Source organism: Acanthochromis polyacanthus, chromosome 18 (genome assembly GCF_021347895.1).
Source record: "Acanthochromis polyacanthus isolate Apoly-LR-REF ecotype Palm Island chromosome 18, KAUST_Apoly_ChrSc, whole genome shotgun sequence".
Classification (NCBI taxonomy): domain Eukaryota; kingdom Metazoa; phylum Chordata; class Actinopteri; family Pomacentridae; genus Acanthochromis; species Acanthochromis polyacanthus.
In genome coordinates, this window is record NC_067130.1 from 20,420,944 (window position 1) to 20,447,982 (window position 27,039).

At 39.8% G+C, this 27,039-nt stretch overlaps 1 protein-coding gene across 1 annotated transcript in view; it reads right to left on the bottom strand.

Moving 5' to 3' along the window:
* The window catches only part of LOC110957038 (unconventional myosin-XVIIIb), an 85,436-nt gene that overhangs the window by 9,424 nt on the left and 48,973 nt on the right, over positions 1-27,039 (bottom strand). Inside the window, 10 exon segments of the mRNA XM_022202856.2 lie at positions 2,646-2,810; positions 7,742-7,783; positions 7,866-7,999; positions 16,838-17,023; positions 17,126-17,263; positions 17,497-17,580; positions 17,659-17,775; positions 19,264-19,377; positions 19,468-19,629; positions 26,485-26,589. Of these exon segments, the coding sequence (XP_022058548.2) occupies positions 2,646-2,810; positions 7,742-7,783; positions 7,866-7,999; positions 16,838-17,023; positions 17,126-17,263; positions 17,497-17,580; positions 17,659-17,775; positions 19,264-19,377; positions 19,468-19,629; positions 26,485-26,589 (1,247 nt within the window).

Consider the following 27,039-nt stretch of genomic DNA (forward strand, 5'->3'; position numbering starts at 1 on the left):
AAGCAATGATCCAGGTGTTAAAAGCTGTTGGGATAAAAGACTGGATCTTATGTCATTGATTTTTCTTCTGAAGTGGTCTGCAAAATCCTCACAAAGGGCGTTATCCGGTGTCTTAGAGGATCTTTTAAAGTTTTTGTTTATTAAAACATCAATTGTGGAGAATAAAACTTTAGGATTATTTTTATGGTCATGGATTAGGTTTTGAAAGTGGGAGATTCTTGCTTGTTTGACTGCGTTATTGTAAATTTTGAGGTGTTGACGTAGTATTTCATAGTGAACTGTCAACTTTGATTTCCTCCATCTCCTTTCAGCACTCCTGCATTCCCTTTTAAGTTTTTAATATCCTCAGTTCTCCACGGAGGTATGGGTCTTGTTTTAATTGTTTTGATAAAAAGTGGACCCACTGAGTCTAGTATTGACCTTATTTTATTGTTCAAGTTGTCGGTGAAAAAATCGCAGGGTGCTGGTAAAATTTTGGCAGGAGTGCTCCGTAAGATCTGAATAAAATTTTCAGCCACTTCAGAAGTTAGGTAGCGCTTCCTCACTGTTCTCATAGAGGCCTCCCGCTGTTTAAAACTGGTGATTGTAAAAAAACACACAGAAGTGGTCAGACACAGCCAGGTCCACAACAGAGGGCGCACCAACGGACAGACCATAAGATATAACGAGGTCCAAGGTGCGCCCCCTGCTGTGGGTCGGCATGACATGATATGTTGCTTAAAATCAAGGCAGTGTAAAAGATTTAAAAAGTCTCTAGACATTATGTCTGAGGAAATGTCGACGTGTAGATTAAAATCACCAGTTATTAAAATTCTGTTAAAAGAGCTATGAATAATTGATAAAAGCTCAGAAAATTCACTAATAAAAGAAGTAGAATACTGGGGTGGTCGGTAGACAGTTATACAGAGGATTGGTGGGCTGCTAAAAACGAAGGCATGGTATTCAAATGAGAAGTAGCTGTTAAATTGACTTCATTCATTTGCATGTTGTTTTTTGTAATTGAAGCAGTACCGCCCCTCTTTTGCACCCCCTAGTTGAAAATAAAAAGTTAAAATTGGGTGGAGAAGCCTCGGTGAGAACGACAGGTGCATCAGTGCCAAGCCATGTCTCCGTAAGGAGAATGCTGTCCAGGTTATTATCTAAAATTATGTCATTTATAATAAATGATTTGTTTAAAAGAGAGCGCATGTTCAGCACAGCCATTTTAACATCTGTGCTGAACGTGCGCTCATCATATTTATCCAGTGGAATGTTAAAAACACAGTTTGATCTAAAAGTAGTCCTAGGTCTCGTTTGTCTGTGCGAAATTATGGTTTTGATTGTGTAATTATTGTCCTGTGCCACTGGGGTCACTGAAGGAGGGGCGTGTATGATGTAGGTGGGGGTGGGCGAAGGTGAGTGTGGGTGAGGTGCAGAGGGTGCGTGTATGGGTGTAGTGAGTCAGGAGGTGATTGTGGTGCGAGACCGGACTGTCAAGTCAATCGGCGTAACTGACTGCACTCATGCTGCTGTAAGGGCTCCGAGTGAAAATGAATGTGTCTATGTGAACCGAAAAAATGTGCATTCAATCAGCGTACAAATTTTTTGTACATCGGACATGATCATAAATTTAGTGGCAGGGTGGCCTGGGTCAACACATGATTCATTCATCCTGACGCACAGCAGTGTGGGGAAAAGACTGCAGGCCGGCGCTGCGTAAAATGCCATGGATCAGCAGCTTATTTATATACAGATACATTCGTGAGTTACTTTGCATTGACCATTCATGGTAAAATGTGGGTATGCTGGGGTGGGATGTGAGGTGGATCCACCTGCGCAATCTTCCAGCTGGTGTGTGATTTATAAAAGGGAAATTGTGTGCCGCTGTGCGTACGCACAGTTTTATTAATCAGAATATTTTTTGGCGTACGTCTATTTCAGATTTTCAGCGTAGTCAAACTTCTAGTGTGGATCCTACACAACGTTTTATAAATGAGGCCCCAGGTCATTCAGTATATTCAGGTAGTCAGCTGATTTCATTCTTTGGGAACATAAGTTGCTGAACCTGACCAACCCCAGATCATAACCCTAACCCCCACAGGCTTGTAGGCACTAGCCATGATGAGTGCATCGCTTACTTTGCCTCTCTTCTTACCCTGATGCTCCCATCACTTTGGAACAGGGTAAATCTGGACTCATCAGATCCCATGGCCTTCTTTCATTGCTCTAGAGTCCAATCTTTATGCTTCATAGCAAACTGAAGCCTTTTTTTCTGATTAGCCTCGCTGATCAGTGGTTTTCTTAGAGCTAAACAACTGTTTAGTCCCAATCCTTGTGGTTTGTTCCAACCACATTTGTTCCTCGAAGATGATGGTTCACCACTATCCTCCAGGTTTTAATAATGCGTTGGATGGTTCTTAACCTGATTTTAGTCGATGGACATCCTTTCCACAACCACAGGATATGTCTTCCGACATGGCTGTTTAAAAATGAGAAGCTCCTCACTGTGTCAGCTCGGGTTTAATAAGTTGTTGCAGCTGAAATGTATTCATCACTGCAGTAATTATCCAATGGAAAGCTCGTACCTATTTGTATAGTTAAATCCAAGTGGCAATTTTTTTTGACAGACAGTGTATCTTTGAAAGAACATATGTTAACAGACTTACCGAAAGCTGTAGGTGCTCATGGTATCAGCTACAGACTGACGGCCACTATGGCTGCTGTAGGGCGAGCCACCACCGCGGGATCCTCCTCTGGGAACTCCCAACCAGTGACGAATTCCCTCTCCAACATCCTCTGTCCCGACAGAGCCAACACTGGACACAGAGTCACTGCAGGACAAAATCACATCTCATGGAAAACATCTCCTTTACTATTCCTCGATATAGGCACATTAAACATTAGTAGCTGCAATGGGTATGTAAGCACATTGCAGACTGCAATTTATGACTAGATTCCACTGCAAACTAGGGCAGCATTACAGTTAGGACTGCACCCTCATTTGCAAGACTAATCTGTGAAAGAAGTATCGATCTCGATAAAAGCATCAAGCTTGTCTTTTTAATGATTTGTTTTACAAACAAAAACCCAAAGTCATCAGAAGAACTGAAAGTTCCTGCAATAGGGGTAGCTAATGCTGAGTCAAAGCACACAGCAAGTTGTTGGATCAGCTGGTGCTGTTTTCTAGTTTCCAGGTCTTCCCAAGTTCTTTAATAGAGGGCAACTGGACTTCTTCTGAGTTCTTGAGAACACCTAACCTTTATCCAAGTGGCTTCAGCTAAGTTCTCTGTTTAATCTCTTAGCCAGACTGTTCTTGTAGCCTAGCCTTGCCAATTACTTGTTCGGTCCTCCCACTTTTTGATACTGTTCACAGTAGCTCCTGCTTTCCTGCCTAGGTCTTACCTATTGTGGGTTAGTTTCATCCTTGTTGTATTTTGTATTACCATTACCCTGGTTATGGTTATTCCGCATGCCCTCTGGAGGGCTCTAGTTTTGAGTGCATTTTACCATTCTGTTCTTGACCTTTACGCCACTTCCTGTTGTAGTCCTACACTTCTAGTTGTAGTCTGTGTTCTGTACTACTACTCTCGTTGTACAACAAATATTGTTTTATCTTGCTTTATGCTTGTTTGTCATGTCCCTTGTCTTGAGCCTTATCTGGATTTGTAACAACATCCTAAGAAACTAAAGAAGTCAGTTACACTTTACTGAAGCTGGATGACTGAGAATCTACACAGACACCCCACTGTTCAGGCACCCTCTGAATTCCATTAAGTCATCAACTTGTGTGATTCATGCTACCTTCAAATGGACTTCAAGATTTCATTGGAAGCTGCGTAAACCAAATGGTTGGCAATTAAGGTTGTAACATGGACTGTAGGTTGTGAGAAAGTCGCTGCTTGGCAACAACAGCATGGACAGTACTGTCAGTATCAAGAAGCCATTGATTTATCTATTTAGCAAGCGAGCAAGCAGGTAACAGTGTAGGAAATGCAAAGGTATACTATAAAGATGAGGCATTAGGAAGATCAACATTTTCTTCAGATGTTTTAAAAATTTGTCAGCACGAGCCATGATGAGTGCATTGCTTACTTTGCCTCTCTTCTTACCCTGATGCCCCCATCACTTTAGAACAGGGTAAATCTGGACTCATCAGATCCCATGACCTTCTTTCATTGCTCTAGAGTCCAATCTTTATGCTTCATAGCAAACTGAAGCCGTTATTTTTTTTTTTTGATTAGCCTCGCTGATCAGTGGTTTTCTTAGAGCTAAACAACTGTTTAGTCCCAATCCTTCAAGTCGCTGCTTGGCAACAACAGCATGGACAGTAATGTCAGTATCAAGAAGCCATTGATTTATCGATTTAGCAAGCTAGCAAGCAGGTAACAGTGTAGGAAATGCAAAGGTATACTATAAAGATGAGGCGTTAGGAAGATCAACATTTTCTTCAGATGTTTTAAAAATTCTATACAACTAAAATTGCAATATAGTGAGAGAAGATTAACAGCCAGATTCCAAGGTCTCTGCCATTTCAGAAAGTGTCAGCAAGTTAGAGCTTTCATAAAATTTGCAGGTACAAAGGTATACATACTACATATTCATGTGGAGTTATCACAGATGAAGAAAAGGAACAGATGATCCTTGTTAAAGGCCCAGAGAGGCCCATGTAAAGGTTGATGGTTGATGCCAAAATGGGATGAAGTATAAGTGGATGAGGTGTTCAAGTTGAAAAAATTGTCCCCCAGTCCGCAATTCTTAAAGCTCGTGTCCGGAGTTTCCGTTTGTTTTCAATGTATGTATCATTGTTTAACAAAGCTTAAATGTGTTAGTCTAGTTCGATACTATAATATAAAGTTAGTATGATGCGATATGAAAATTTATTCATGAGCTCCGCCTTCCTCTCATAGACCCCCATGTTATTCCAAAAAGCGCCGGTCGCTGCCGACCAATCAAGTTTGAGCTTCAGCTTTGTCATGCTGTCAATCAACGGTTACGCGCACAGCAAGCAAGCCCATGCAGAGGTGGGCGAGCTACGCACTACGCAACCGCGCGCACATTTGTTTTGCTTGTGGAGGAGCTGAGAGAGCATCAGGGATCAGCAACTTCCAGAAAAGTTACCAATCCCACGGCTTGTCAGGCCAAGAGACTGCAGGACGTTTTTTGGCTCGGAGTGCTCGCGTCGCTCCCCGACCACGGCCTCCATAGCCCGCTTGACGGCTTCGTTTAGATGCCCGACCTCTGGAGGAAGATGTTGGGGCGTCTGGGACATACTCTTCGTCAGAGGAGTCATGCAATTCTGAACTCTAGATAGAAATAAATAAATAATGTAACATATATACACACGTAAATGCACTAAGTTTGATAAACAACGTCATCGAGAGGGATACACGAGTGTAATCACATATTGAAACTTTACTCGTTCGTCCTAGCAGATTCATGTTATTTTGGTATTAGGACAAGTTAGACTCAATACAGAATTCTAACGTAATTCCTTTATTATTCACTAAATGTACTAAATGTAGAGGAGTGGAAAACAGCAAAACAGGCAAGATGCTGCAGCACTCCGGGCACTCCTGTCAGGTACTGCGTGCGTGCACAAATAAAGGGGCGAAATCAGAGGGAGGGAGGGGACCAACAGTGTATTGGGAGACGCTGCGATTCAAACTCCGGACACGAGCTTTAATAGTTGGCTTGATTTTAATTCAGCACTAAACATGTCACTATTTCTATTTGCTACCATGCCATCATAGAGGCATGTGAGGCTAATGACTCTGAGACCAGTTATTAGCTTGAATCTTTGTGATACAGTGCTAATCGGAAGTGGGAAGTGTTTATTATAAGCCTATGGCAAAAACATAATGTACAGCATACAGTAATTTTAGGATAATTTGAAATTTTTATGCTATTATGGAATAAAAGGTTTGCTGAAGGGCTTCACAGTGGCGTGGTGGTTAGCACTTTCGCTTTGCAGCTAGAAGATTCCTGGTTTGTGTCGCGGCTTCCCCGGGATCTTTCTGCATGGAGTTTGCATGTTCTCCCTGTGCATGCGTGGGTTTTCTCCAGGTACTCCAGCTTTCTCCCACAGTCCAAAAAATGTGCTTAGGTTAAATAATTATTCTAAATTGCCCGTACGTGTGAATGCGAGTGTGATTGTCTCTATATGTAGTCCTGTGACAGACTGGTGACCTGTCCAGGGTGTCGCCTGCCTTCTCCCTAAGTCAGCTGGGATAGACTCCAGCAACCCTGCGACCCCAATGAGGATTAAGCGGTGTATAGATAATGGATGGATGGATGTTTGCTGAAGTGCAGCAGAGACCTACTGACTGCTCGCAGCCATGCACACAGCCTTTTTTTTCCATTTGCATCAAAGGATAATTCTGGTTCCTTTTGGTTTTTTGCTTGTTTTTTTGTTTTTCAGTTTTCTTCCAGTAGACAAGAATTATCCTTTTAGGTCACACAGGTCTCTTTTATATTTGGGTCACTCTACATCATTTCAGACAGTAGTATTACTCCACCATCACAGATTAAAATGTTATTTGTTGGTCAGGACCAAAAACTCCAGAAATAGAACTTCCATCCCAGATAGCAAACTATGGGTGAATCAATGCTGAATCTATGTTGGGACCTAACGTCGAAATTATACAGAAAGCGCAAGGTTGATAAAATGTTGAGTCAACGTTTGCTTACATAGATTACATGTTTGCAAACATAGATTCAACATTAATTAAACATTGACCTGTCAAACACTTTAATTAAACCAAAATACAATGTAGATTCAATGGTATCTTTTAAACACAAACTTCAATGTTGACAAAATGTTGTTGAATCAACGTTGATCCAACCATCAGTCTTCAACCGTAACCACAATTCAACCTTCTTAACCCTAATTCAACATTGATTTAACATCTTTTGCTATCTGGGTAAAGTGTGATTTATGGTTGAAAAGCAAACGTTGACTCAACATTTTATCAACCTTGCGCTTTCTGTATAATTTCGACGTTAGGTCTCAACATAGATTCAGCATTGATTCACCCATAGTTTGCTATCTGGGATGTCCATTAAATTTGGTGAGAACACAGACAAAACTATCCCCAGCAGATCCAAATGATTGAGCCAAATTTGTATTCATTTGCACTTGAAAAAAAACAAGGGTGGTATTGCAGCAGAAAGTTCCTGTAAGTTATATACATAATAATGTATTCATATTTTCTACTAAGATTCAGTCTTTTGGCAACATTTCACAAATTCTTAAGGCCTCTAACATCAGAGAAAATTTGATGTGTGCCAAGTTTCCTGCTTTTTGCTATTTTGACATGTCAAATTGTGATTTGGACTCATTTACAGGACCACAAAAACTGGTGTGCAGAGGAGTCTACATATTGCAGTTGTATGTGCCAAGTTACAAGTTGCCACCATGTTGTCTTCATGTTGAATTTAGCAACATATGAGACCTATTTTGCCTTACTGAATTGTCCCATACATATACTTGAAATTAACAGAGCAAAGAAACTGATGCTAATTCAACATGTATCACAGTAAATCTCATGTTTTAAAAATCCTAGCAAGAGCTATAACAACAAGACAGGAACCTTTGGGTCCCAAAAAACAAATCAGTTAACTTTTAACAAAATCTGAGATGGTGCAGCAACGTATTTTCTGAATTTAGAGACACTTAATGATGACAGGTCAAGGCCTGTTCAGGTCACACTTGTAGGCAGAACCACACACTACCAAGTCACACACACAGTCATGAGTTTCTTACAGGTCTTTCTTTCGTGTCATGGACTCCACAGCAGTTTGAACGCTGCATCGAAGGGCAGAGTGGTGACAGGTTGAGATTAAAAACACAGAAATAATTATTTAGGCAACTGCCGAAGCCAAATTACCTTTCAGCATCGCTTTCATCGCTCGACTCCACCTCCTCCAGTGCAGCCTGCAGGTCAACGATGCGGCGAATGGATGTCTCCAGGTCAGCCTGCAACGCCTGTCTGACAGCAGAGAGCTCCTCCACCTGCATCTCCTGCAAAAAAAAAATCATCATGAGATTAAAGGACATTGTAGAAACAACAGTGAAAATCATGTAATTGAACCACATGTCACGCAGTTCAAGGACAGCATGACAGTTGAAAATGGTATTATTCTTTCTATTTTTACAGTTTTAGACTAATGTGTGCCTTAGTTTTTGGGATTTATTAAAATTTTTCCAATTGATAATGAGCAGCGTTTCCAAGCAATAATAATTTAATAATATTACATACACTCCCATTCAAAAGTTTGGGATCACTTACAAATGCCCTTTTTTCATTTTTTTTTTCATTTCATTTCATTTATTTATTTTTAAAATGGGACAGTTCATATTAATGTACATTTTCATGTAAATACGAGAGATTATAGCCATGCGGCTAATTTCCATCTCAAGTCCCATTGGCAGATCAAAGATAGAATAACATAAAACCATAACTAAACAAATAACATGAAACCATAAATGGAGATGACATTCAATGAATCAGAAATACAGTCTAGACATTGATAATGCAGTAAATTACTATTCTAGCTGGAAACAGCTGATTTTTAAAGGAATATCTACATAGGAGTACAAAGGAAAATTTCCAGCAACCATCACTCTGTGTTCCAATGCTACAATGTGTTAGCTAATGGTGTTGAAAGGCTCATTGATGATTAGAAAACCCCTGTGCAATTATGTTAGTACAAGAATGAAAGCGTGAGTTTTCATGGAAAACATGAAATTGCCCGGGTGATGCCAAACTTTTGTGTGTATATAATAACAGACTAAGTATCAATATATATCATAGCTATTTCATAAGTCACTCAAATGCTTTGGGTTACATGTACCATTTGACTATGAACAGACTGCCCCATAATACTTTGCCTTGAGCATATCAGCTCTGGCCTGGTAGCCATTAACCATCACACAAGTCTTTGTCATGGTGGCCCTTTAACTCACAAAACGCTGGCAATGCATTTCACTGGTCAACACAGAACTATTCATAGCCTAAGTGACACTGCAGTCTTAAACATTCTCTAAGTACTATGATTAATCTACAGTACATTTTTTGACATGAAATTTCTTCATCTTCTTCCTCTATTTGTAATCAGTTAAATCACTAAGGGCAAGTAATCAATTAACCCTTAATCATTACCATGCCCAGTTCAGAAGGTTAAAGGGGAATTAAATGAAATTAAACTTGTTTGGAGCCTTAAAATGTCTCGCAATAGAAAAATTGCTTTTTAACAGACCTCTTTGGTGTTAATACACATCCCGAGATTAAAGGACGTTTGTGTATACAAAAATCACCTTCAACAGGCCAAGTTGGCAACCTGTACAGACCCCGGGGTCCAATCCGCCACAGCAATTACCTTCATTCGAGCCCATATTACCTCATCAGTCAAACGCTGAATGTCCGATGGCATCACACACAACCCTATGACCTGAGCTCTGCTGCTGTTGCCCGGGTTATTTGGGAGAAAATTGTTACATACACACGCTGACATTGGGGAACAGAGTGATTTATTAATTTGGCTTGTCTGCTTTTGTTGTTTTTGTCGTTGTTGTTGTTATTCTGTCTCTTTAGCATCCTGTCACACATGCCTGCACACTCACACACACACACACACACACACACACACACACACACACACACACACACACACACACACACACACACACACACACACACACACACACACACACACACACACACACACACACACACACACACACACACACACACGCGCTTCTAGGCTTTCAAAGTTATTGGCTTTGTTGGCTTTGAGGAGACGGGTGTGGGTGCAGTGGTTGTCATGGAGACACATAAGCATGTGTGCGTGTGTGTATGTGCGTGCGCCCATAACCTTGAAGAGACAATGAGGATTAATCACAGTCAGAGAGAGAGAGCAGGATGAGGGAAAGATGACGTGAAGAAGGGTGGAGGGGAGGTGGGAGGAGGAGTGTGTGTGTTTTCGCTGTGGTGTGTATGAATATGTCTATTCAAGTAAGCGTGTGTGTGTTTGTGTGTGTCTGTGTCTGTGTCTGTGTGGCTGGTTGGTAGGTTGTTAAAGGGCATCCTTGTGTGTGTTGCTTTGTGCTAATAACTGAATAATTATTGAAGCTCCTTCTCTTTTTCTCGACTTGGCTCAGAGGTCACAAAGAAATCTGCTGTGAGCACGAACAAGAACATGATTAAGGAAGTCTCCCATCATCAGTGGGTAAAAATAATGTTTATTACCCATCAAATGCCTATATTTAGTGTTTATTGCATAGAATAATAAACGTAAGCCCAAACAATTGAGTATGTGTGGCAAAAAAAAAGAAAAACTTTACATGCATACTTTTGGGATAATAAATCCTCTAAACACCAAAAAATGTGGGTTACTCTGAAGAGGCATGTTACGTTTTTAAAAATCATCAAACTCACACCATTTGTCGGCCAGAAACGGTAAAAACAGTAAGAATCATCAGATCTTTATCTTTCTGATGATCGCAAAATAAATATTTGGATACCACCGTCATGACCAAATATTATAATATTCGATTGTGACGAATATGGAGACAGCTGCGGGGATCGGTTCATCTGCTCACAATCACCTCGTTCCATAAAAACCCGGTTCATTCCTGCACTCTCTGCTAGACCACAGACATTGAAACACTGCTGATCCCTGACCTGTCTCCTACCTGCCTTCCCCTGGTCGCTGCTGCCTGACCACCCTGCATCAGCGACACACTCGCTGTCCTGATCCTGGCCACAATGTATCTGCTGCTGCTGAGAGACAAGTCATCAGGGTGGTCAAGAGTCAACTAAGAATCACCAAAAAGCAGATCAGAAATAAATTAGAAGATGCTGGAACACAGATGTCAGTGTCCACAGTTAAGCTTACTTAACATTGCCAATGACTGAGAGCCTGCTGTGAAAGAAGGAAATCCTTCTTCCAGAAACTCAACTGTAAAGCTTGACTGAAGTTTGCTGTTGATCACATGAACAAAGACAAGGAGGAAACTTCTGTTGTCAGATGAAATGGAAACTGAACTGTAAGGCCACAATGACCCAAAAGATGTTTGGTGAAGAGCGGGTGAGGCCCTAAATCCCAAGAACACCAAACCTGTCAAGCATGGTGGTGGTAGTATTATGCTGTGGGGCTGTTTTGGTGCCAGCGGAACTGAAGCTTTACACAAAGTCAATGGAATAATGAAGAATGAGGATTACCTCCACATTCTTCAGGAAAATCTAAAATCATGAGTCAGAATGTTGGGTCTTGGAAGCAGCTGGATTTTACAACAAGACAATGACCTCAAACATACATCAAAGGTGGTAAAGAAATGGACAAATTAGCTTAGGGTGGTCTCCTCAACATTCTTAAACCCCATCAAGAACCTGTGGGCTGTGATGAAAAACCAAGTCTATGTTGGAAAGCCAATCAAATTAGTTTAACAGCCCCAGTTCTACCAAGAGGAGTAGTCAAAGGTACAACCAGAAGTTTGGGGACAGCTACCATACACTACCATTCGAAAGTTTGGGGTCACCCAGGTAATTTCATCTTTCATGAAAACTCACACTTTCAATCATGTACTAACATAATTGCACAAGGGTTTTCTACTCATCAATTAGTCTTTCAACAGCATTAGCTAACATAATGTAGCATTAGAACACAGGAGTGATGGTTGCTGGAAATGTTCCTCTGTACTCCTATGTAGATATTCCATTAAAAATAAGTCGTTTCCAGCTAGAATAGTCATTTACCACATTAACAAACTGTATTTCTGATTCATTCAATGTTATCTTCATTGAAAAAAATGCTTTTCTTTTAAAAATAAGGACATTTCTTAGTGACCCCAAACTTTGGAATTGTAGTGTATATTTTTGATCCAGCAGATTGTCATATTTTCAGAAGACCATAAATACATCTATAAAAGAACCAAAATGCATGATTGTTTGTTGTGACAAAAGTGCATGGGTTTCAGTGAATACATCATAGAATATTATGAGATAGCAGTCATTGGAAACTCAGACAGAACACAGAGCAGAGGATGCATGGAAACAAATCTAAAAGATATGAAATAAAATATCTATACCTGCATCTGTTTTTCTCAACAAGTCCTCAAATTCATACGACCACATCAGTCGTATGTAACGTGCACCGGAATACGACCCATGAGAGCGTATTTACGTTAGCGCCCCTACGGGGAAAAGGAACGCATTACGGGATTTAATTCGAGAAACGGCTTTTCCCTCGTGAAACGGCTTTTTCCTCACTTTCCCAGCACGGGTTTAGGGTTAGGGTTAGGGTTAGGGATAGGGATAGGGATAGTGTTAGATAAATGTTTGTTCATGGTGACGTTTCACCTACGACACCGTAGTGTCGATATTTACTCAACCGCCAGAGGTTGCATAGTCAAAACGTAACACTCGGTCGTAATACGGGCGTGTACAGACGACGTATGTGGTCATTTTTGGTTTGAGGACAGGCTGGTTTTTCTACTAAGCCACATTTCTGAGGTTAATGTTGCACTTTTGTTAACACTAAAGACACCACCAGCAAGTCATTGTCTGTTGACCACAGGCTGATTCATATTACTGTTGCCCCTCATTATTTTTGATGACTTGTTTAGGACCTGCCTGAATGTCTGAACTCATCTAGGCTACCACCTTACGAAATACAAATAGTTTCTGCTGGAAAATTAATCCCCAAAACATTAATGACATTGAAATTGTTAAAATACTCTTTGAACTTAGAAGTCAACATAAACCCATTTTAAATGTGTCATAAAGAACAAGTAATTTGGCAAAAATATCTTCCCTATTATCTCATCTGATTGAAAAAAAAGGGCAGGTATTTAATTAATAGGTGAATTTTGGCCTGTTTTGTTTGCCGTTACCTGTTACTTTTATTCTTTTTTGTGGCTTAGTGATGACATGGGTATTATATATCACGTAAGAACAGAAAATTGCATTATCAAATTAGCCATACTATATGACTGTTTCTGTGTTTTCGTGTTTATCCTGAGTGTGCAGAAGCCCTCCCTCATGCTGTCGGTGCTGCTACGATCTCACTCTGCTGTAATGAAAGTGATGTTTTTCAAATGTTCCAGATAATAGACCAGCTGTTGTTTTTGTTAATGAGAACAGCCGAGAAGTGACTGTTCTGGAAGTGTGCTGCACTTTAAATCATAGCCTGGAGGATGTGCTTCTTGCCAGGGCTTTTTAAGTCCCAGCCCCTCTCTAAAATGTTGACGCACAGCTCAGATGTGCGTAGCGGCCTGTGGGGGTTTGTATTTACAGTGGCATGCAAAAGTTTGTGTCCAAATTTCTGCCACTGTGAACAGCTCAATGAGTAAATGATGACCTGATTTCCAAAAGACACAAAGTTAAAGCTGAAACATTTCTTTAATATTTTAAACAAAATTTTTTATTTCCATCTTTTATAATTTCCAAATAACAAAAAAGGGAAAGGGCTGAAGCAGAAGTTTGGACACCCTGGATGGTCAGTACCTAGCTGTAGCCCCCTGGGCACATATCAAAGCTTGTAAAGGCTTTTTGTTGTAGTTCAAAGTCTTTCGCTTCCTCCAGCAAAAGGCATCTAATTGTGTCAGTTTCTCAGACTGTTCTGCTGTTCTGCTCTTTGAGGCCCATCCACACCTTTTCCATGATGTCCAGGGTGAAGAATTGCGAGGCTAAAACCTTCAGTTTTCTCCTCTTGGGGTTGTCTACTGGGGATTTTGAGATGTGTTTGGGACAATGACATTGTTGTTGAAGCAATGCTCTTTTTTTCCCCACCATTTGCTTTAATTTAACTGAATCTATCGTTCCCTCTATCAGAAAATCATTTCCTGTTTCACCAGCAGCAACATAAGCCCATCATCATCGATATACCCTGCTTACCAGTTAGAGATGTTCTTTTTGTGAAACTCTTCACCTTACTTCCTCCAAAGTTTGCTTGCTGCAGCCAGAAGCTTCAAGTTTGATGTTGTTAGTCTTTAGCACTAATTTCTTTGGGTCATATTTGTGTAGCTGCATTGTAGAACAGAGCAGCTCCACTTCACAATCTGATCAATCTTCCGGAAGCTCTTTTGCAGTCAAACAGAGATTTTGATTTGCTTTTCTAACAGTCCTACAAGCTCAGAAAGTTTCTCCCTGACCTTAGCTTCATCTCCACCATTTCTATTAACTGCAATTTCCTGACTGAGGAAATGAGCAAATGGCTTTCTAAAAACACTCTGCTGTCGTTTTACAGCCTCTTCTGCTTTGCGGACATTAGTCATTTTAATGTTCAGTGCTGGCAGCTGCTGATTGTTGGGACAAGCTTTGAGGAGTCAGTTTTCATAAAGCTGTAAAGGTTTCTAACAGTGAACAAGCAAATGCCCTAAAATTACAACTAGGAAATGATTTTAAAATTAGTGAAGTCATTTGGTGTAGGGTTGTGAGATAAAAAATCTAAAGAATCTGAAAAAAGTTCTCAAGTCACCCCTTTGGCTGAATTTTTTATCTGCAATTACTTTTGGTTATTTAATGAAGCTATGCAAAATGTTTCCTTCATACTATGGATATTTTCAGAGTTATAGGCACCTGAAGCACATTGGGGTGGGTCCAAATTCTACGCTTTCCAAACTTGTTAGACTTTTTCCCTTTTCCCCACATAACTCATAACTTCATAAGCACAGGACATAGACACACAGTGTCAGTCTAAAGCCAAAATGCAATTTTGGTCCAGCAGGATTGTTTCTATATCCATATAACATGGTTTCAATAGCAAAACTGAACCAGTTTAAAGTCTAGAACAGTAGTAGAATCAAGCATAAGTAAGAAGAATAATTTAAAAGTGCATTTTTGATAAACTTTCACAAGTAACATGAACATCCCCATGTAGGACAGGTGGTTGGTCAAAACAAGGTAAAGCAAATGAAGGTTTTATTTTTACAATGTGATTCCTTATGTGTCAAAATCATTTTCCAATTACAACAAGCTAATTGTTTTAGATTAGGAAGGTAATTTGTTATAGTATACATTACCATAGTTTCTTAATTGTAATATTTAAACTTGTAAGGTAAATTTGTAATGTGAATTTTATTTCATATTCCTATAATCTTAGTGTTCTTGTTAAAAGTGTTATTGGAAAACAGTGACTTGCTTAGCTATTAGGTACTGACACCTGTGTTAAAGTCATTTGGCAGTCCAGGCTTTTGCATGGTGCTCCTTTCCTTTATTCAATAAAAAACAAAAACAAAATACTAATCGTATTTAAAATGTTGAAAAGTTTCATCTTGAATTTTATGTGTTCTGGAGGTCAATCCATCTTCTACTCAACAATTTACACAAACAGAAATTTGGACCAAACTATTGCATCTATTGTAGCAGCATGTGTGCTGTCCTGCTTCTGGGTTTGAAAGTCATGCGTAAAAAAAAAAATCACCAAAATTGGAGCATCGATCAGAGGAAGAAACTGTACAGCCAGAAGGAATCCGATCTGAGCTTTAACTGTCTGATGGGGCTCAAAATAATCAAGTGTGATGTGTGGTTCTGTGAGGAAAATTAACCAAATCTAAGCTTAAAATAAAGAGAGTTCCTTAACTTTAATCTACTTTAAACATTTCTCCAAAAATAAAAGATTTGCAACCGATTCTGTAAAACACTAAAAGCTTAGTGCTCCTCTGTACAAAAACAAATCTAGAAAGATTCTAAAATATATGTTTACCATCCCTAACACAATACCTTACAGCAGGGTTGTCAAACCTGTGGCCCGTGGGCCAAAATCAGCCTGCCAAAGGGTCCAATCCGGCTTGTGCTACAACTTTGCAAAGTGCAAAAATTACAAAGACAACATTAACTGCAAAATGTAAATTTGTAAAATTGGAAATTTTACTAATAATTTCTAAACCTTGACAAGTTGTTTTGATCATAAAGTGAAACACTGTATTGTTCAGGTCCAGACATCTGTTTCTAAATGTTTCATGCTTTTGTGGACACACTGTAAGTTGTAATGTGTAAATGATAAATTGAGGCATAATATTGTTGAAGCGGAACTTTTTATTAATATTTTTTCTTAGGAAATTTCTGGTTGTTCATAATGTTTTATTAAGAGAAAGTTCATTAAATGTGAACGCTTTCAGAATGCACTTTTTTTGCACTAAAACAGAGGGAAAAAATGGAGATGTGGTTATTCATAGGCTATTACACTCTGATTTTACTGGTCTGGAGCACTTGAGATCAAATTGGACTGCATGTGGCCCCTGAACTAAAAGTAGTTTGACATCCCTGCAGTCTATTGTCACATGTTTGCTGGTGTCACTTCCATCCAGAAGAAACCGATTGGTCAAACAAAAATTCAGCACAAATCAATATTTGGCTTGGATATGGCTTCATAGCCTTTTCCCATCTTGTGTGCAGCCACGGTGCACAAGCCTCTCTCTGTCATGACAAAAATAAGAGAGACAGTCCTCCCCTTGACAGTAAGTATAGAAAAGGTGTTGTATTGCAATCTTTTTTGCTGTGGCAATCTCAGATCTTTATATGCTCATAAGACCATTTGCAATTGTTTAAGTACATCGGAAACACATCTACTGAATTGTATTGTTTGTCAACAGATTTTTACAAAGTGCATAGACAGGTTTTGGGCTTAAATGTACTGAGATAGAAACAGCAACTGGTTTATACTGGTATTATAGGATCACCTCCTTGTAATTGTTTTTATGATGTGTGCTGTTGACCTCTTGGCCAGGTCACCCTTGTGAAAGACATCCTGATCTCAATGGGTTCTATCTGATTTAATAAAAAATAAATAAACTGGTAACATTATTGATGGTTGGACTGTTGTGAAGCTGCATGCAGCAGCTGTTTGAATGCATTACCAGCTCCATGCGTCTGCGGCTGCTGTCCTGCTCTCTCTGGGTCAGCTCCTCCATCTCCAGCCTCATGTCCTGCAGGCGCTGCTGGTAGTAGCGGGCGTTCTCTTTTTCTCGAGCTTCAGCCTGAGCGCTCTGCTCCAGCTCCTCTCCCAGACGAACCACGCTGTCCCTTAAACGCAGCACCAGCACCTGCAAAAGACACAGAAATGGCAATGAAGCCATTAAGGGAATACAATAACACACATGTTAATAATTATGTGTTTAAATTGGATAAGAGTTATCTGATCTCACCTCAAACCTCTTGACTTGCCCTCTCTGGAACTCTAATTTGTTTTCCAGGTCACATACACGGGCCTCCTGTTTACTGACAATGCTACGCCCCACAGTGGATGACTCAAGGAACTGCACCCTGGACACGCTCTGCTGGAGCTGCATGACGAGTAGGCGGACAGAGGAGTGAGCCAAAAGCGTTTGGAGGACCAAATTATGCACAGATATATCAGTGCTCCACCTGAAGCTTGCAGTTATATTAAGATCTCCAACAAGGAGGTTAAATGATCCAAAAATCCATTGCAGTCTCTTCTCAGGAAGTTCAAACAGCAAATTTGGTTCATAAACCTCTCAGTGCTGCATATACTTTGTGATTGTCAAACACAGGTTACCTCTTCTTGCAGAGAGTGTCTCTGTTTCTTCACCTCCTCGAGTTCAGCCTGCAGCTCTCTGATCTGAGCGATGTCACTGGAGGACTAAGGAGGAAGAAATGATATGGGATGATTCAGTATTTAAAGAGGCTTAAAGACGAGCTATGAAGTCCAAAGCAGCACCTGTGCAATGAGCGCTTTGTGCTTTTTCATAAGTTCGTTTAGGTCTTCCTGGTCCTCCTCGAGCCTCTTCAGCAGGTCAACCTTCTCGTGCTGCAACAGGGCCAACTGCTCGTCCACCTGGACTCACAAAAACAAAGAGGGAAATTAGGCTTATGTGCACATATTCTTCACTTTGACTATTGTAGTTATCTAAATAATGTTCTTGGCTGCCAAAATCCAGATGGCAAATAACAATCTTTTACTACAAAAGATTTTATTACAAGCAAGCTAAAGACACAGAGAAAAATGTTACTGAGAGTAACATTTTTGTGACTGAAGGAATGAGCTTAACTCTTTGCACATTTTAATTCTTTGGGTTTTATTTTAAATGACTCACCTAATTTAACACAGCTGCAGGCTGTGTGACTTGTACAACAGGTGGTTCTACAAGTCACACAGTTAGTGAAATAGAGATTATCTGAGTGCAATGAATGTGTCTCAAGTGATTCTAGCATAAATACACATGTAACTGGAAGGTCCTGTTGTTGGTGAATCAGTAGTCCTGGCTAAAACTACACCATGAAGACAACAGAACACTTCAATCAACTCCGTGAATAGGCTGCTGAAAAGCATAAGTAGGGGGATAACTCAAAACATTTTTCAAGTCACTGAATATTCCTTGAAATACAGTTAAAAATCCATCACTAAGCCATGGAAGAAATATGGAACAAATCTCCTTATAAAGTGGGCTAAGCAAAAACCGAGTATCCATGCAATAAAGCGACTAGTGAAGGAGGCCACCAAGACACCTATGACTCCTCTGAAGGAGTTACAAGTTGAAGCAGGTAAGATGGGAGAGACTGTTCATACAACAACTGAGAGTGACAAAGACAAAGCTCAATAAATCTAACCTAGAGTTTGGCAGAAGGCATGTGGAAGAGTATGAAGTCAACAGGAACAAGGTTCTTTGGTTTGATGAGAACAAATTTGAGCTTTTTGACCATCAGACTAGAGACTATGGTTGGTGGTCCCCAACACTGCACATCATCACAAACACACCATGTCCACCATGAAGCATGGTGGTGGAAGTATCATGACGTGGTGATGCTTCTCTGCAGTCTGGAGCACTTATAAAGGTAGTGCAGTAAAGTATAGAAAAATCACAGAGGACAACCTGATGCAGTCTGCAAAAGAACTGCATTTATTTTCTAGCAAGATGATGATCCAAAGTGTAAAGTCAAAGATACACAGAAATGGTTTAAGGACTAGAAGGTGAATATTCTGAAGTGGCCTAGTCAGAGCCCGGACCTCAATTCTATTGAGAATTTGCGGCTGGAATTAAAAAGTACTGTTTGTTCATGATACCCATGCAACCTGACAGAGCTTGAGCAGACCCTTGCACATACTAATAACAAACAGCTTCTGTCTCAAATGTGTCATTATGTTGAAATATCAGATGCAATTTTAGGAGGGCATTGCTTCATTTGGTGTATTGAGGACAGTGGGAAATAGTCTCTCTCATCACGTTCATCAAACCATCAGTTTAGCTCTCATGACCTGCATTGAAGCTTCTCTTGGTATCTGTCATCCGTCTACAGATGCCCCTCCAAAAAGACAAAAACTCACCACGCTCTTCTGCTTGCAGATATTTTCCAGTTCGATCTGAGTGTTTTCCAGCTCCTGGGACAGAGTCGTCTGAACACTCTCGGACTCGAGCCGCCTCGCTTCACTCTCCTCAAGCTAATTAGAGACACAGATTGTTTCTCACAGAGCAGAGGGTGACATTGCAGAGGTGTAAGGATACAAAGGTGCTTATACAGGTGAGAGTACCTGGCAGTGCAGCCGTTCGATCTGTTCTTTGCTGCCGTTGGGCAGGTTCTGCCCTGAGCTGTCGATGGTGGCAAGTAGCAGCTGGGTGTCAGCCAGCAGGGCATGAGTCCTCTTCAGGTCTCTCCTTAGTTTCTTCTCTACATCAAAGTCTCTGTGTCCCACCTGCAAGAGCAGACACCTCAGATTCATTCTTCCCCTAAAGCAGGTGCAGTGGAGGAAAACGAGACTACAGAAAACAAGAAAGTAACAAAGAATTTTTGTACGCACAGGTACTAAAGAACAGAGTCCTGTGTAGGACTATTTTCTTAATCATATTGCTGCTGGATGTCTGACCATTCACGCCCACACAATATTGAGCTTCATTGATTTTGTGTTGTCTCTGGTCTCGCACAGAAGCATGTTATTATACCGTGTAGTATGAACCTAAAACCTGCAGACAGGCTCGTCAAATCACACAATTTATCAGTCATAAATTGTAAAAACAGGAGGAAGTGTGTGACTGTCCAAATTTAAGATTAAAATTGGCATATTTTAGGGAAATCCCTTTATTCAGCATGTATCATTTAAAAATTCTCAAAATAAAGCCTTTGCACCAGATTCTTCCAAAAAAAAATAAAAATTCCATGCTCCTCAGCACAACACATTGCCCATGACAGACTCAGCTTTGACCAACAGTCAAAAATTCAGTTTTTAACTGCAGGCAGTCTTTCCCCAGACAAGAGAAGAGATTATAAGACAGACTGAAAGAAAATTAAGCATATTGCATCAATTAAATGTGTAGCATGGCTCAAAAATGGTGTATAACAGAGCAAGATGTCGGCAAGTTGATGGAAGATACATTCAGCATTTAGCGATGTGTGGACTTGTGTGAAAAAGTTTGTAGAGACTGTAAAAATGCAAGTAGTAAGATATTTATAGCATGTGGAGTCTCCATTTTCTCTAGTAATTAGTAACACCACAAAAATTTCGGACAAGTCGATCTGAGGTTTTTTCACTTTTTCACCTTTAATCTTCTTTGAAACCATTTAATACATTATAACTGTGTTAGACTACACAGAGGAAATTTCTTAGTTCTTATTACTTCTAGACGTGGATGTGCTGTTTTTTTGCAGTGAATAACATTCTTTATTATATTGTGATTTTTGCTTTATTTTCACTGTGTAATAGAACCAAAATCTGTCATGGAGCATTACCATGGAAGTCACCATCAAAAGCATGACTGTCACATAATTAGGATGGTAGGAATTTGCAAAGCAATGGCTACATTATTTAAAATTGTGGGTTACACACACTGAATACCATGCATGGGTCATTCCATATAAAATCAACCAAATCTGGAGAGAGCTCCTACTTTCACACTACAAATATTTTCAATAACAGGCCTTTACGTACATAAAGGTGGTTAAAATGTCACATCTTTAATTTTGCCTTATTTTTCCCTATTTTTTTTAAACCCTCAAAACTTCATAAGTACAGGAGATACACACATGAAATTTTCACAGATAAGAAAACACCTTTGAGTACTGGTGAAAGCCAACCAACCAAATTATTTTTACGTCCATTCCAGGTGTCACAATCTCAAGCCAAAGTCCGGTTCTTGTTTAGCAACACTTATGTCACAGTTCAATGACAAAAACTGCAGCAATTCAATGTCTGTAACACAAATTCATAGAAACAAGCATTGGTACCCTAAATGTGTTTTCTGTTTTCTGAAAATTCAATGGAGAGAATTTTTTTTAAAAAGGGCATTTTGGTAAACTTTAAATGGCCCTATTACCATGGGAGATGGGTGGTTGGTCAAAACAAGTTATAGTAAATGAAAAGTCTCACTTTTACCAACATTTTAATATCAGGCTCAACCAAAAAAAAAAAAAAAACAGACACTTTTTAACAGCCATTTTCTTACTGATATGATAGTTTACGGCTGAGAAATAGATAAACAACACTGGTGCTTGTACAATTTTTCATGGAATAACCTATATCCTAAATTGTAGCCATTATGCAACTTGCACTGTTTCAAATCACGATTTCTATTAGAAATTGATTAATTGTTCAGCCCTACTGGCTGCTCTAGCAGGATCTGCATTACAATCCTACTGCAGTCCATTACTACATGGTGCAGCACTGTTAAAGTTTAATAAAAAGTAAAAAAGGAAAGTCTTTCATCATGTTACAGCTCATAGACCTTATCATTATCAAGTAATGTAAATTACAACATGTCAGAGTGCTATTTCAGATAAACACAAGTTAAGAAATGGGTTTTGAAAAGTTGCTCCCATAGTAGGTATGTCTGTCCAGTCACTAAGGGTGATGCTCTAATGAAAAACCAAATCACCTCAAATGTACTGAGGTTGAAAAACTGCAGCCTAATACGGTTATGTAATTTACAGCATGTATTCTGTATGTGGGTGGATCAAACACAACTAATCTTTCTAATTCTCTTCAGAAACACAGCAAGAATAAGATATGTGGGCCGTAATATGTTTGGCTGTTTTAAAACTTCACAGGTATTTAGGGATTACAAAAATACAGCACAATTTATTCCGTCTTTCCTTTAACATTCTAAAATCCTCAATTGTTCCCAATTGTCTTGTTTTTGTTTTTTTTTTTGCTGTTACACCTATTTAGATTCAGCTCAACTAGTATTTTATTGGTACCAAAATCATGCAAACTTGTACTGTGATTTGTGGGCTGTATAAAAAAATCATATTCTTCTCTTTAAATTTTTTAAAAGACTTAAACTTGGAGCTCCTTGCCAACTTGGCCACATACCAGCTCCTTGGCCACTTATCAAGAGTCCAATTACATCCTCACAGTGACAGAGTGTTAAATTAGCTGCTGCCTCTTTGCTCCATATGCTTGTTTTGTGGTGCTTGTAATGCTGCCGTGGCATATCCATCATCTAGAGAACATTAACCCACAATGATAGTGATCTATGACAGTCGCCTGCAAAGAGCTGTGGCCCTCTGACAAAATGATTTGTACTGTGTGTAGGATTTAGGGCGGCTCTATTTGTTTTTAAAAAAAAGGAAAATAGCAGTCTGAATTATAATAAAATCTGTATATAATCACCTGAAAATAAGAACTGTTGTCCTTTGTTAGGTATTTATATCTACAGAGAGCATAGGTCATCGTCCACAGAGCTCACTGTGCTTCTACATTGGATGCTATTGTTTTTCCTTGGCAGTTCAACCACCACAGATGTTTAAACAAAACATATAACTCATGACATAATGTGTGACATACGATATACAACAGCGGTGAGTACACTCCTTTGCAATATAATTTGAAGGTCAATTGATTCTAAACTGCATTTCTTCTCAATATTTGGATTATTTCTAAGTTGGGAAGTGCAATATGTCCTCTTATCATTAATTAATACAAGCCCTGAGTGTAGAAACTCTCATAGCTGTTATTAACCACGCCTGATGAACGTCAGCGGGGTTACTGCATTCGGTGCGGTTTCTGGCTGGGTAAGTATGTATGTATCTATGTATGTATGTATGTGTGTATGTCCGTTCCAATATCTCTGCAAGTGCTGAAGTCAGGATAATCAAACTTGGCACTGAAGATCAGTCTAAGGTCCCCTGCCAAGTTGTGGAGTTACAGGTCAGCAGATCAAGTAGGAAGGGAGATACGTACGATGATCAAAATTGATACATAATGCATCATTTGTATAGGGAGGACAGGGTTTTGGCCAGTAGAGGGTGTAGTTGTGCCCTCTACTGAGGGCTCGTCTAGTTTACAATCAGAAAAACTGCATGAATGTGATTGTTAAATGAGAGGTGAACAGCAGAATTTTCTCAGTTTTCTCAGACATGATTATCTGCATGTCTGCATCATGGCTCTACATCGAGTATAACCAGAGAAACTGAAAGTCAGATTGTGAGATTGTGAGACCAAGACAGACAAGGATGCAGGCAAATGAGTGACCAACTAACAACAATATAGTACCACTAATCAGAGCCACGCTGGTCGTCCTCCTAAAATGACAGCATGGACAGAGCGTTACTCTCACAATCTAGCTCTAAAAAAAACAGACAAGTGCTTCAGACATACCACAGGGGTTATGAATGTAAAGCAGAGATTTTTTCACAGCTAAGTTACACACGTGGACAAAATTGTTGGTACCCCTCAGTTAAAGAAGGAAAAAACCCACAATTCTCACTGAAAACACTTGAAACTCACAAAAGTAACAATAAATAAACATTTATTGAAAATTAAATAATCAAAAACAGCCATTACTTTTGAATTGTTGATTAACATAATTATTTAAAAAAACAAACTAATGAAACAGGCCTGGACAAAAATGATGGTACCTCTATAAAAGATTGAAAACTATTTGACCAGAGTGACATGATTAACTCAGGTGCGTCATTTAATTGACATCACAGGTGTTTCCAAACTCATAATCAGTCAGTCTGCCTATTTAAAGGGAGACAAGTAGTCACCCTGCTGTTTGGTGAAAAGGTGTGTACCACACTGAACATGGACAACAGAAAGCGAAGGAGAGAATTGTCCCAGGACATCCGAAAAAAAATGATAGACAAACATCTTAAAGGTAAAGGCTATAAGACCATCTCTAAACAGCTTGAAGTTCCTGTGACAACAGTGGCTCATATTATTCAGAAGTTCAAGACCCACGGGACAGTAGCCAACCTCCCTGGACGTGGCCGCAAGAGGAAAATTGATGACAAATTGAAGAGACGGATTGTTGGAATTGTATCCAAAGAGCCCAGAGCAACCTCCAAAGAAATTAAAGGTGAACTCCAAGGCCAAGGTACATCAGTGTCAGATCGCACCATTCGTCGTTGTTTGAGCCAAAGTGGACTTCATGGGAGACGACCAAGGAGGACACCACTGCTGAAAAAAACTCATAAAAAAGCCAGACTGGAATGTGCAAAAATGCATGTTGACAAGCCACAAAGCTTCTGGGAGAATGTCCTTTGGACAGATGAGACCAAACTGGAGCTTTTTGGTAAGGCACATCAACTCTATGTTCATAGACTCAAAAACCAAGCATACGAAGAAAAGAACACTGTCCCTACGGTGAAACATGGAGGAGGCTCAGTAATGTTTTGGGGCTGCTTTGCTGCATCTGGCACAGGGTGTCTTGAAAGTGTGCAAGGTACGATGAAATCTGAAGACTATCAAGGCATTCTGGAGAGAAATGTGCTGCCTAGTGTCAGAAAGCTTGGTCTCAGTCGCAGGTCATGGGTCTTCCAACAGGACAACGATCCAAAACACACAGCCAAAAACACCCAAGAATGGCTGAGAGAAAAGCGTTGGACTATTCTAAAGTGGCCTTCTATGAGCCCAGATCTGAATCCCATTGAACATATATGGAAGGAGCTGAAACATGCCATTTGGAGAAGACACCCATCAAACCTGAGACAACTGGAGCTGTTTGCTCATGAGGAGTGGGCCAAAATACCTGTTGACAGCTGCAGAACGCTCATTGACAAATACAGAAATCGTTTAATTGCAGTGATTGCCTCAAAAGGTTGTGCAACAAAATATTAAGTTATGGGTACCATCATTTGTGTCCAGCCCTATTTCATTAGTTTGTTTTTTTAAATAATTATGTTAATCAACAATTCAAAAGTGATGGCTGATTTTGATTATTTAATTTTCAATACATTTTTATTTATTGTTACTTTTGTGAGTTTCAAGTGATTTCAGTGAGAATTGTGGGTTTTTCCTTCTTTAACTGAGGGGTACCAACAATTTTGTCCACGTGTGTAATATGAAGGACAGGTCAGAACATAAACTTTGCTGAACAGATTTCATGTAAAAACACCCTTGGCTTGCTGTTGTGTAAAAAATAGCAAGATAAAATTTGACTAAAGAACATTAAACATGACTGGTAAATATTGGGAACCCATTCTATGGTCAGATGAGATCGAGATGTATTTGTTCGGCTCGGATGGGGTCCAACATGTTCGGTGTGAACCTGACAGTGAAGCACGGAGATGGACGTGTGAAAATATGGCGCTGCATGAGAGTAAAAGGTGCTAGGGAGGTGACGCTTACAGATGTGCCATGAATGCCTGTGGATAAAGAAAACGCAGTGACAAGATGACTTCCAGTCTGCAGAAGCTTGGCAGAAGAGAAACATTCCAGCATGATAAGCATCTGAAGCACACTGCCAAAACCAGACTTAACAATAACGTGAAAACTATGACTTGGACAGGTATGTTGCCTGACTTGAATCCGACATAAAGATAAGCAGAGCAACACAACCAGTCCAGCAAAGAGCAGCTGAAAAAGCAGGCCCTGATGAACTGCACAACATCTGTCGAGAAATTTGGTACCCTCCACGCTGAGAAGAATTGAGTCTCTCATCATAAATTAAGTGGTCATATGTAGTAAGAAAAAAGTTAAAGATGTGGATCTTAGTGCAGACTTTTCTTGTACTGAGTTTCTTTTGTGAATCCCACATTTTAAATATCACAAATTTAAGCTTTCAATTTGATATCACAGCAAATACCCTGCCGTTCAACTTAGAAGTAATCTGATTACTGCAACGTGATACAGTTTCAATATTGCACAGGGGTGTACTCACTACTGTTGTATGCTGTATGTGGAAAATGTGTCCTAACATGCGCAAAATTAATCTTTATTTTGTAGTATTACACAGGTAAACTGGAGGAGTTAATGGAAGTACTGTACATATGAGGGACGATGATGAAGTCAAGGAGGCATGTTATGGGCTGATTTATGATGTGCGTGTACACGTCAGTGCACATGCGTCAGTCAACGTTCTATTCAGAGCAGGACTGATGCTCCACTTTGTTCCAAAATCACTGAACTATTGACCTCTGCCAACATAGCAGCCATTAAAAATGCCAAAAAAAAAATCAGATTGCTAAATGTGATTGCTAAGCCTTAATGTCCAATGTTCCAAAGCTGATAGTAGACACACAAGAAAAACATGAAGATGTACAGTGTGAGCCTGCACGTATCTGTAATTAGAGGATGACTTTATTTGAGTTGTTAAATATATATGTAATATACCTGGTCGCACAGGGTTGCGATGAGCCCTTCCAAGTCGTGCTTCTCGTGAATCACCATCTGTTTCTCTTCGTACTCCTGCTCCAACTGCATCTCCAACTGCCTTAGCTACACACACCGCAAACAGAGAAATGATGAACGACCGGTCTGAATGAGCTTTTATTGTCGCTGACAGGAAGTTTTCCCCGCAGCAGCATGCATAATTAAAAGCATAAAAACATCATCATCTGTGGAGGAGCATAAAAATAAATGGTAGAGAATAACTGAGGCCTTGAAACCATCTTCTGTTGAATAAATCAGTGAGTTTGCTTGGTTTAAACCTTTAGCCAGAAGGAAGATATTAAGGCTCCTCATCGAGGAGATTAAGACAACATTCTGGTATCATTCTGACCTTCTACACAATCTCCAGTTGCACCACGTCAGCTCGTTGCTTCAGTGTTCACTGTACAAATGACTACCCTGACAAACGTCTATGACCTGCAAGACCGGGGTCACGTAACATATAGGGGTAGAAGAGCTAGCAAGCTGCAACTACAGGCTAATCTGCTAGCTTACCAT